The sequence below is a fragment of the Chenopodium quinoa genome, unplaced genomic scaffold (genome assembly GCF_001683475.1).
Source record: "Chenopodium quinoa cultivar QQ74 unplaced genomic scaffold, ASM168347v1, whole genome shotgun sequence".
In the NCBI taxonomy this organism is placed as follows: Eukaryota; Viridiplantae; Streptophyta; class Magnoliopsida; order Caryophyllales; family Amaranthaceae; genus Chenopodium; species Chenopodium quinoa.
Genome location: NW_018744537.1, coordinates 139399 through 151837, shown reverse-complemented (window position 1 = coordinate 151837; position 12439 = coordinate 139399). Strand labels below are relative to the sequence as shown.

The window sequence follows — 12439 nt, the reverse complement described above, 5'->3', positions numbered from 1 at the left end:
CTGAGAATCTGTCTTGAGGTAGACATGCTCGGCTTCCAACGATATGCACAGGTCTAAGCCAGCAATGGCTGCTTCATATTCGGCCTCGTTGTTAGAGGCTTTGAATGAAAATTTTAGTGCATACTCGAAGGTTTTTGCCTTCGGGAGAGGTAATGACGACCCCTGCCCCCCGTTCACGGTGGAGGACCCATCCGTGAAGACGGTCCAGATTTTCCTCCTTGCATCCAGAGTTTCCTGATAGGAGCACTCGGCCAAGAAGTCTGCCAAGGCTTGCGCCTTGATGGCTGTTCTCGGCTGATAACCGATACTGAACTCGGTGAGCTCGAAAGCCCACTTTGCTAGTCTACCGGATTTTTCAACCTTGCCGAGGACTTTCTCTAACGGCTGATCAGTTAGAACCGCTATTTGATGAGAATCAAAATAGGGTCGCAACTTCCGAGCAGCCACCACCACTGCATAAGCCACTTTTTCTAACAATGGGTAGCGCGTCTCGGCATCCGTCAGGGTGTGGCTGACGAAATAGATCGGCTGTTGAACTTTTTCTTCTTCCCTTAGCAGCACCGCGCTTACCGTGGCTGGACTGACCGCCACGTATAAGTATAGGATGTCTCCTACGACTGGCCTTGCCAGTGTTGGGAGTTGAGCCAGGTGTTCACGGAGCTGCTGAAAGGCTGACTTTTGGTCGTCTCCCCATTCAATGCCTTTTGAATTTTGGAGCTTCAGCGCCTTGAAGAAAGGGAGCCCTTTGTCTGAGGCTCGTGAGATGAACCTGGACAAGGCAGCCATTCTCCCGGCTAGACGCTGAATATCCCTTTTTGTCTTCGGCTCGGGGAGGTCTAAAGCAGCTTGTACTTTGGCGGGGTTTGCATCAATCCCCCTCTTGCTGACCATGAAGCCGAGGAACTTGCCTGACTTCACGCCGAAGACACATTTCTTCGGATTCAGCTTCATTTTGTATTTTTCTGAGGGTGGCGAAGGTTTCGGCTAGGTCCGTGACATGATCTTTTTCTTTTATGCTTTTGACGATTGAGTCGTCAACATAAACCTCCATGTTTCGGCCTTTTTGCTCGGCGAAAACCTGATCAACCAACCTCTGATATGTTGCCCCCGCATTTTTCAATCCGAAGGGCATCATTCTGTAATTGTACAACCCGGAACTTGTTATGAACGCTGTTTTAGCTCGGTCCTCGGGGTGCATGAAGATCTGATGGTATCCCGAGAATGCGTCCATGAAACTGAGCAGAGCATGCCCGCTTGTCGAGTCGACCAGTTGGTCGATCCTCGGCAGCGGATAGGAGTCCTTGGGACATGCCCTATTCAGGTCCGTGAAGTCAACGCACATCCTCCAGTTACCATTTGCCTTCTGAACCATTACAACATTGGCCAGCCACTCCGGATACTGACAGGGTTCAATGAACCCAGCATCTAGGAGCTTATCGACCTCAGCTGCGATGTTCTGGTTCTTTTCGGCGGAGTAGTTCCGCTTTTTTCTGCTTAATGGGTCGACTGGAGGGGTCGACATTAAGCCTATGGGAGACGAAGTCCGGATCAATCCCGGGCATTTCTGCGGCTGAGAAGGCGAACACGTCTCCACTGGCCCGTAGGAGTTGGACGAGTGCCGCACGGGTGTTTGGCTCCAGTGACGACCCAATGCTAACACATCTGTTCGGATCTCCTACGGTCAGTTCTATTGACTCGGTCAGGTCATCCGTTTCCATGCTCTTAGAGTTGGATTCCTCGAATTCCGGCCTGCTATCAATATTAGCAGACTTTCCTGACCGCGGCTGGCCATCAGAGTCGTTCGGCTCTGAGGCGGAGTCAGCCTCTTGGCCCCCATCAGATTTTCTCGTTGTCTGGGGCTTCATTAGCCGAAACGTCTGAGCCTCTCGGCTTTTTGGCGTTTCGGCCCCGGTGCTTTTCCTCCCCATCGCCACGGTCGCCTCGGCGAGACGTGGATGGCTTGAGGTGATTGCATCGGCGGGCTTCTTTTTGACTGCCCTTTATTTTCTCGGAGCGTCCCTCGTCTGAAACGTATATCATGATTTGATGATACGTGGAGACGACTCCTTGAATGCCGTGAATGAGGGGTCTCCCCATGATCACGTTGTATGCAGATGGAGCATCTACGACCAAAAATTCGGCCATGATATTCCTAGCTGCTCGGCCTTCGCCGATGGTGACAGGAAGTGTAATCTTCCCGTCAGGATACGATGAAGAGCCGTTGAATCCAGACACCGGGTAGGGTGCGGGGTCCAGGTGCTCGGCTCCCATCCTCAGCTGGTCGAACGCTCCTCGGAAGAGGATGTTCGCCCCGCTACCGCCGTCGACGAGGGTCCGCCAGACGTTGCGGTTGGCGATGCCCAGAATGATTACTAGTGGGTCATCGTGGGGGTATACCACCCCCTCACAGTCTTCGGCTGTGAACAGGATGTTCGGCGCCGGTGACTGGGACTGCCGAAGCTCAGCCTGATGAATCTGATGGGTTAGACCCCTCAGTTGGCGTTTGGCTGTGCCTCGCGAGATTCCCCCGGAAATAACTAGGATGTCGAGGGACTCCTTGCCCTGAGGTCCCTTATCCTTCTTCCGAGCGAAGTTGAGGTCCTGCCGAGAATCTTTTTCAGCTTTTTTCTCCTCGCGCCTGTCCGCGAGGTATTGGCTCAGGTACCCCTTGCGGACCAGATCCTCAATCTGGTCCTTCAGCTGGACGCAGTCCTCGGTGCGATGTCCGGGTGAGTCATGGAACTCGCACCACTGGTCCTTTCCCTCGTCTGATGCCAGGGAGGCAACGGACGAGGTTTTTTTGAATCTCCCCTCGTCCTTCGTCGTGCTGAAAATCTTAGCACGGGGAAGGGAGAGTGGAGTGTATGAATCGTACCTTCCCGTGTAGGGAAAGTGTCTTTCCTTCTTCGGCTCGGCAGCAGAGGACGGTTCTGAGGCCTTAGCCTTCCCTTTCCTCTGCGCCGAGACTTCGGGCTGCTGCCCTTTCGGCTTCTCAATTCTCGGACGAGACTGAGACCTGGATCTGTTCCACTCCTCGGCTCGGATGAACCTATCCGATGCTTCCAAGGCTTCCTCCAGGGTCTGCGGGGGATGCATGACCATGAAGTCCAGGAACTTTCCAGCTTGGAGGCCGTTCCGTAGCGCGAACACGGCCAGGCCTTGATCCAGGCTCGTGATTCCGGATGACTCGTTGCTGAAGCGAGTCAGATAGTCGCGGAGGCTCTCGTCCTCCGCCTGCTGCAGACTCATTAGCTCTGCAGTGGTCTTCTCTCGGCGGTTGGCCGTAGAGAATTTGCTCTTGAACTTGTTGGAGAGGTCGTTCCAACCGGTTATGGAGCCTTCCTTGAGCCCTTTGGTGATCCAGGATTGGGCAACACCTTTGAGGGTCGTAGGAAAGTATTTACACCAGGTAGCCTCAGACCTCGGGTTCAGATACATGTGCCCCTCGTAAGAGGCAACGTGATCCTTAGGATCTGAGGTACCATCGTAAGTAATATGTGCCGGGATTTTGACCGTTGGCACATGCTCTTCCAGAATCCACTTCTGGAAGGGCGAGTTCGATGGAACCATGACCGCCTTCCCCTTGTACCCAGCCTCAGGGACCTCGCTCCCTCCTCTCTCAGAGGTGGAAGTGGTTTTCGTCCCCGGCTGAGACAAGGTTGGGTGGGGTCCGGTATCCTCTGGGAAGGTGAGGCGGCTATGCACACTCACCTCCCTCGAACCCAAGCGTTCGTGAATGCTTCGGCGGGCGAATTCCGGGTCCTTGGAGGGCCCCATAGAATTCTGAGCTTCAGAGTGGTCAGAGGGTTGAGGGTTCCTCCTCCTCTCCTTACTGGAGTTTCGGGTGTCCCCTCGCCACCTCTGGCCGAGCTGTCTATGTGGTGGAACTTGTCCACCATCATCCTGACCGATCCTCCTTTTCAGGTTTCTCGGCTGGTGATCATCAGGCATCTGGATTGGAGCCCCTTGAGCTTTAAGGAACTCCATGCAGATGGCCACTGCTCTGGCCACTTCCTCGGTGGAGGGTCCGGAGGGAGGAGTCTCCTGCGGATGTGACCTGGATTGCACGCTATGGCGCGGCGGGGAGTTCCTCGCACCTGAGCCACTCGGTCTCGGGGATGGCCCCGGCTGCCGAGTGTGGTGCGAGGTGTTCTCCTCCTGGAGGCTAGGACCTCTTGAGGCTTCCCTTTCCGGAGAAATGGGGGCCTCCGATTCGGAAGAGGCTTGCTCCGGGGAGGGATAAACCGGCTGGCGTTCCCTCACCGTAATCCGGCCTCCTCCCTTCTTAGCCTTCTTGGAACTCTTTCCACTCTTAGTCATGGCGACTGCCGGAGTGTTTGATGACTGACGCGAAATTTAGTAGCGTTCCCCACAGACGGCGCCAAATTGTTTCGGATGAAAACAATCGAATCTCGGAAGATCCTTTTATCTTGAGGGAACTTGGTCTCGGTCCGAACGACGCAGGTGCCGAGGGTTTCCTGCACGACAAATACACGTAAACTAGCCTCGGGGGGGACGCCGAGGAAGGCCCCTCCGATGCTTAAGTCAGTATATTAGAGAGAGAAAGCTGTGCAAGAGTTTAGTTGCTTGAGGCTTTATTGTCTTTGTCTTTTTTGTCTTACTCTTCTTACCAAGAATTGACCAAATTGTTGGCTTTTATACCTTGGCTAATGAAGGAGGCGGATTGGGCCCGGAAATCAGTTGGGCTGGGCCAAGCTGATTGGGCCGTTGACTGACCTTGACATGGCTTTGAGGATGTTGATTTTTGACTTTAGCATATTTGGAGAGTTGAACCTTTGCCTTGGGCTTTTAATTGGATCATTCAGTGACCAGGCCCAATTGGACTAAATTGGACCCAAACAGGATCTATTCCATGGGGAAAATTCTAATTCCTTGTGGAAGTTGATTTGGAGTGTTGGAGGTCCTCCTAAACTCAACCATTTTTTATGGAGTGCGTGTAAGGGGTTGTTGGCAGTAATGGGAGTGCTTCATAGGCACCACATAAGTGCTTCTTCTCGCTGCTCTATATGTGGATGTGATGATGAGTCCATCATGCATTCACTATTTAGTTGTACTTATGCAGTGGCGATATGGGAGAGGAGTGGCTTTGGTGATTCATTAAATACTGCTCCTACAACCTCTTTTGATGCTAGGCTTCTATGGATGGCTGTGATGGTTAGCAAAGAACGCCTGAGTGTTTTTGCTTCTCTGGCTTGGGCTATATGGCATTGTAGAAATAGCCCATTTTCAAGGGTGGAACTAGTGTTGATGCTGTGCGTATTGGCACTGGGTTTGTGAAGATTTTCTACGACTATTGTGCTTATAATGTTAAAGTTTGCAAGCCAAGTGGGGGGTCTTCTCCTGCTTTGAGAGGATCTTGGTAGCCCCCGTTGAGTGGAAGGGTGAAAATTAATGTAGATGCTCATGTGATGCAGTGCAGGGGATAAAATTTGGAGCAGTGATTAGAGGGTCAAGAGGGCATCTGTTACCAGCTGCTATGAAGCACATTGATGTTCACTAGAGTCCGGTTATATATGGTAGAGGCTGGTGCTGCGCGCTTTGGGGTGGAGCTTGGATATAGGCTTGGCTATGATGAAGTGGTCCTCTGAGTGTGATGCTTTGCAAGTAACTCGTGCTATTCAGTCTAGGCAAAAGGGGCATGCTCCTATTTTTCTTCTTTATGAGGATATCTCTACTGTTAGTAATTTGTTTAATTTTTTCCAATGTAAGCATGTGAAAAGGAGTGGTAATTCATTAGCTCACTTGGTTGCTCGATGGGTTGTGAATGCAAACTCGGAACTTATTTGTACGAACTCTTTTCCCCAAAGCCTTCATACTTTGGCAGAAATTGATTTAATATAATTATGCTTTCTTGGCTTCACAAAAATATATATATATATATATATATATATATATATATATAAGTAATATTTAAATAGAACATGTGAATTAAATTAAAATTCATCATTGATTTCAGAGCAATTAGTTTGATAACAATGAACTTAACCATATTTAAAAAGAACATCGCTCCTCAACCTTTGTCAGATTGATCTCAAATTTAATATACAGATTCATCAAATATCAAAATTGAAAATAAACATTAAATCTCAAATTTAATATATAGATTCATCAAATATCAAAATTGATAATAAACCATGCATTGGATGATTATATAAAAGTATAAGAACATACTATTCAAGTAAAAAGAACATACTTCGTATTGTTAAAATCCAAGGAACATTTTTAATCTACATACATTAATGAACATATTTTGTTATGTAAAAAGAACATATAGTTCAGACTCAATAAACATATATTGATCAGACTAGAAAGTATATATTTCATTCTATTTAATTTTAAAAGAACATTCATCATAATATGAAGAACATCATCCTTCAACCTTAGAAATAACACGAATTCAAGAAAAAAAATGTAGAAACTAAAATTAATTGAAAATTATATACTTTCAATAACGAATTTGTTAACAATAATAATAATAAAAAATATAATAATATAAAAATCATCATTTTCATCAATAACACCAAAATTATGAAATTTAAAATAAAAAATTCTAAAAACTACCTTCTTATTTGGTCATGAACTCCTTAATTCAACCTTCATTTTCAAAAGTATCATTCTAATAAGCATTATTATGAGATCTTCGATCATAATCGTGATGAAATTCACCACGCACCGTCAATTCTCTCTCTAAACGAATTCTCTCTATATTTCACAAATTAAATTATCGAGAATTATGGAGATTAATATTTTGAAAGTTGTAAATATGGATATAATTAACAAATTCCTTCAATTAAGCAAGACATATTTAAAAACTGATTTTTCTTTTTTCTAAAAAAAACAACAAAATTACTATAGTTTTTCATCTAGTGTACCAAGCATGGTACACTTGGGTGTACTATAAAAATTTCACTTTCAAGAGACTTAGCTCAAAAGAGTGTTCTTGTCACTTGAATTTTAATTCTCTTATCTTATTTGTATTAAAACAATCTTAAAATAAGGGGAATATATCCTAATATAAGTGTAACTCCATATCATAATATACATTATACAAGGTTTTTATATTGTTTAATTTGGTGATATGATTTTCCTTAACATCTCTTAACTTGGAATTTAACTCTTTCCCCTGCAAGTTATCTATTGAAAAGTGCAATTTTTTTCATTAAAATAAGCAAAATTATGCTTATCTCAAAACTATTTTTCATACAGTTGTTAATTTAATAAGCTCAGTTTTGCTTTACTTATCTAATTCATACAAAAGTTTTGATACTCATCATTAATAGTAATTAAGTTCTGCCATAAAAAAAAATAATAGTAATTAAGTTATTGCATTAATAATAATTTATGGATACGGTGTAAATAATTTAAGATAATAAGTATAAATAAGATAAGTTTAAACAAAAATGAGCATAGAATAATAAGTTTAAACAAGATAAATAAGCATATTTTTCAACTAGTGAATCGTGCACATGATACATTTAAATGTATAATAATACAAGTAGATGTATTTGCAGCGTAGAGCTTACCCGAAAACATCCCAACTCAATAGTCATCAGCCAACCGAAAACATCCGTAGCACGTGTTAACCTTGCACTAAGACACTAATCAACCATATAATTACAAACGTGGAAGCACCTCACGATATCTATCAAACACGTGTTTACTCTCTTCTCTAAACCATACACAAAGCTCCACTACTCTATTTGTTCCATGCAACGTAATTTGTCTATATCTCTATCACCTCTTTCATCATATTGTTATCCTCTTTCTAAATTAAAATCATATCACTATCCAAAGTTAGAGCAAAGTAAAAATAAAAAAGTTACTTGAAGTAGTGTAAGAAAAATCATATAGGAAAAAAATTTGTGTTTTTGTTAGGAGAAGATGGCATCACAACAACAACATTTAAGGGATGAGCATGGTAATCCGGTTGAGCTGACGGACGAGCATGGTCATCCAGTTAAGCTTACTGATGAACATGGCCATCCCATTCATCTCACCGGCGTCGCTTGTACTGATGAACATGGTAACCCCGTGGACACCCGCGGGTTGCACTCTACTGCGACTCATGGTGACGTAGGACATGACAGTACCATGGGTACCCGCGGGGGTAATCATGGTGGCGTGGGACATGACGATCTCATGGGTAGTCTCATGGGCGCCCGCGGGGCTGCAACTCATGGTGGTGGTGTGGGACATGACAATCTCATGGGTACCCATAGGACGCACTCTACTACGACTACGACTCATGGTGGCGTGGGACATGACAATCCCATGGGTATCCATGGTATGCAGTCTAATAAGACTCATGGTGGTGGCGTGGGACATGACAATCTCATGGGCACCCACGGCGTAGGCACCCATGGGATGCAGTCTACTACGACTCATACTGGCGTGGGACATGACAACCTCTCAGACACCCACGGGTGGACTCATGGTGGCGTGGGACATGACAGTTCTACGGCCACCCATGGGACGCACTCTTCTGCCACTCGTGATGCCGTGTTACCAAAAAATCCCTTGACCACTGGGATGCAATCTTCGACACTTGGTGGCGCAGCTCATGGAACTCATGGAGGTCCCATGACTAGCGGGATGCCGTCCGCGACTCTCGGTGGCGGCATGCATGGTCATGATGAGCCCGGACACCGTGCCCCTGGGACGCTAGGAGATGTTTTGGGAGGCGGGCAGCACCAGCCGAGGAGAGATCAGCCAGGAGGGACTGCTGTTGGTATTGTTACTAAAGAGATTCGACGAAGTGGCACGAGCTCCGGTGAATCGGTTAGTATATATTCTTAGTAACTTCATGCAATATATCGTTTCATTTCATAATATTGCAAGAAAATTTCTCTCCATGACTCCATGTTTGATAAATAGTAATTTGTTAAAATAAAATGTGTAAACTAACTAATTTGTTGTGCTCTCCCTTAAAAAACAAACATTTTGACAATTAATATCCTTTATAATTGCATGCGTGTATAAATATTTGATACATTTAAAATACTCGTGAAGACGAATGTAATAGGATTCATACGATGATTTTTTGATGTATATGTTTATGAGTGAAACTGACAATATATATTTAGTCAAAGAAATTTAAACTTTGACCTAAAAATAAGTAACCATTTTTCTAAGGCAGATATGAGTCCGTGGCGGATTCATGATTTTCGAGATGGTGAGTCACTTTCAAATCACTTGTGAAAATACAAATTTTTTTTCCAGATCTATAACAATAATATTTCACCAAATAAATTTCAATCCAAAATAGGACATAAAAATTCATACTACCACCAAATAATACTTAAAAATTCAATCTTATAGGTCGAAAGTACTAAAAATAACATGTTATAAACAAATGGTACTATAAAACTACGGAGTATTACATTAACTTTATGATTTTTTACTTAATTGATAAGCTTTGAGGGAAAATATTAAAATTGGTTGCACAAATACAAGATATAAATAGAGGCAAAAGTTATTATTTTTTTATGAAAAAAAAAAAAAGCTGAGATAACTTGAGAGATTATTGAATATAATAGGTCTCTTTAATTATAAAAGAAAGCAGGGCAAAAATCATGAAATCAATTTTTTTTCTTTTATTGGTGAGTCATGTATATCACTGTGCACATGAATAGGTCGGCCCCTAATACGAGTAATAGTCCTAGTACATCGTATCAAAATTTTTATGTACTATATTTTTATGTCAATTGTAGTATGAGCTTTTAAAATTTTCCCGGTTATCTAATAAGGCTTTTTTTTTTTTTCCCCCCTTATCTTTTATAAATAAAAAATAAATAGTCATGAGCTCTAAAATTTTATATACATGATTTTTTTTTTTTTTTAAGTGTTATGGAATCTTTGAGCTTCACACACATTATATGATTGTAGTCTAAAAATTGGATATAAAATAAAATACTCAATTGTTGAATTTCATTTAATTAATCTCAATGCAATATATTCTTTGTTGAATTTGCTGTAGTCCGAGGAAGAAGGACATACACCCACGGGTGGGAGAAGGAAGAAGAAAGGATTGGGGGAGAAAATCAAGGATAAGTTAATGCCGGGTGGGAAGCACAAGGATCAGGAGGTAGACCATACCGCGACAACCACCATGGCCACAACCACCACTACCACAATCCAGCACCATGAGGATGAGCCCGCTGAGAAGAAAGGTCTAATGGACAAGATTAAGGACAAGTTGCCTGGCCACCACTAGTTAGTTATGGAGTTCGGTTTTTCAATTTCGTTATAGTTTTTGCCATTTTGTACCTTTGGATGTGACCTCATGTACAGGCCAGAGTTGAAGGCTTTTAATTTTGTTGTATGTTGAATAATCTATGTGCATCTACTAGTATGCGCAGGGTTAGTTTGTGCTTCTAGATGTTGAGATGTAATTTTCTTTTGTTCGTTTTTAGGGTTTTCGAATGTGTGAAACTTTCCATTTAAAGAGTGTTTTGAATTTCAATTGTCTAATGTGATGAATGTACCTTAAATTTCATAAGCAATGTTTTACCTTTTCTTTCTGGTGGTTATTTTCATGAAAGGATGACCTGTGCACAGTACAATGGTTGACGATTTTAGCAACTTTTGGTGGCGAATTACTTTAGTAATGCTGTTTGATATAGATGATCTATGTGTATTTTAGGTCTTTAGCTAATTTAAAGACCGAGTTAATTTACTTTGCAATCACCAAGTTACTTAAAGGTATATATGATCTAATTGTATTATATATATGACAAAATATACAAAGACCAGAAAATCTGAAGAGCACAGTTAACTCCATTGATGAACTTAAATTTAGGGAGAAGAAGGGGAGAAAAAAGGGAAGAAGAAGAGGGAGAGAACTTTTAGAAAAAGAAGTTTCTGTAATTGTTATTATGACAATTAACAACTAGAAAAGCTATTTAAAGCATTCATTACATAGGAAATAACAGAATGAAGAAGTTTGTTATAACAAACTTGCAGACGTGGCACTTGCTGAGCTGGCAGAAGTAGAATCTGTATACCCCCCCCCCCCCCTCAAGCTAGAAGGTGATTGAGAATCAATTTGTCCTAGCTTGGAACTGAGTTCAACATGTTGAGCAGCAGACAATGGCTTAGTGAGCAAATCAGCCAACTCATCAGCACTTGAAACATAAGAAAGTTCAATAAGGCCTTCAAGCACCTTATCCCTGGTGAAATGGCAGTCAATTTTATATGTTTTTTTCCTCTCATGGAAGACAGGGTTCTTCCCAATATGTATAGCAACTTGATTATCACAGTTAAGCTTTACAGGCAACAAATCAGAATTACCAAGCTCCTGCAATAATCTAACCAGCCAAGTGATCTCTGAAGCAGTAGCAGACATTAGGGGTGTTCAAAAACACCCGACCCGGTTGACCCGATCCGATGACCCGCCGACCCGGTAGATTGACAGGATGAGGAGTCTTTGCTGTCTTTGAAACATCCAAAAAACAATCCTGAAGTAACTCCTTAGTGAATTTTCTTTGAGACAAGATAATTCCCTGAGGAGTATGTGTAACTTCAATTCCTAGGAAGAAATTAAGTCTCCCCAAATCCTTGATACTGATGACATGATGTAAGTGTGTCTTAAGATCAAGGACTGTAGCAGTATCACTTCCAGTAAAGATGATATCATCTACATAGATGACAGCAATAGTGATATCAGTATCAGCTTTCTTCAAGAAAAGTGAATAATCATTCTTGGATTGAGTGAACCCTTTACTAAGCAATCCAAAATTCAACCTAGCAAACCATTGTCTAGAAGCTTGCTTAAGTCCATATAGTGATCTTTTCAACTTGCAAACAAGAACATCTGGATTAGGAATGCCATCAGGGACCTTCATGTAAACTTCCTCTGTCAAGTTTGCCATGCAGAAAGGCATTGTTTTTGTCAAGTTGATGTAAATACCAATGCTTGCTGGCAGCCAAAGAGAGTAAGCATCTTACTATAGCCATTTTAACCACAGGTGAGAAGGTTTCCTCAAAGTCAATCCCATATCTTTGAGTGAAACCTTTAGCCACAAGTCTGGCTTTGAACCTTTCAATGGTCCTATCTGCTTTGAGTTTTACTTGTACACCCATTTGCATCCTATTGCCTTATTGCCCTTAGGTAATTGTACCAGATCCCATGTATGTTATCCATAAGTGCCTGAATTTCCTTTTGCATAGCAGATACCTAGTCAGGATTCTATGATGCCTCAAAATAACTAGTTGGCTCTGTAACTTCACCAATTTGAGAAATTAAGGCCTTATGAGGTGAAGGTAGGTCATCAAAGATGAACCGCACCAGTAACATAATCAATCATCCAAGATGGGGGTTTGACAAGTCTGGAAGACTGTCTTATAGGAACTGGATTTGTTTGAGAAGGAACTGGATCAATGACAAGATCTATGTTTACTGCAAAATCAGGAATGTCAT

General features: G+C 42.8%; 1 protein-coding gene across 1 annotated transcript; it reads left to right on the top strand.

Moving 5' to 3' along the window:
• The first annotated feature begins 7732 nt into the window (after nt 1-7732).
• LOC110698431 (embryogenic cell protein 40-like) lies at nt 7733-10535 on the top strand. The gene is made up of 2 exons (XM_021875852.1): nt 7733-8799; nt 9998-10535. The coding sequence occupies exons 1-2, from the start codon at nt 7903-7905 to the stop codon at nt 10232-10234; spliced, it is 1134 nt and encodes a 377-aa protein (XP_021731544.1). The 5' UTR covers nt 7733-7902; the 3' UTR covers nt 10235-10535.
• The last annotated feature ends 1904 nt before the right edge of the window (nt 10536-12439 follow it).

Coding starts and splice junctions, on each gene's coding strand:
- LOC110698431 (XM_021875852.1), top strand. CDS start 7,903: ATGGCATCACAACAACAACATTTAAGGGATGAGCATGGTAATCCGGTT. Junction 8,800..9,997: donor GCACGAGCTCCGGTGAATCG/GTTAGTATATAT, acceptor AATTTGCTGTAG/TCCGAGGAAGAAGGACATAC.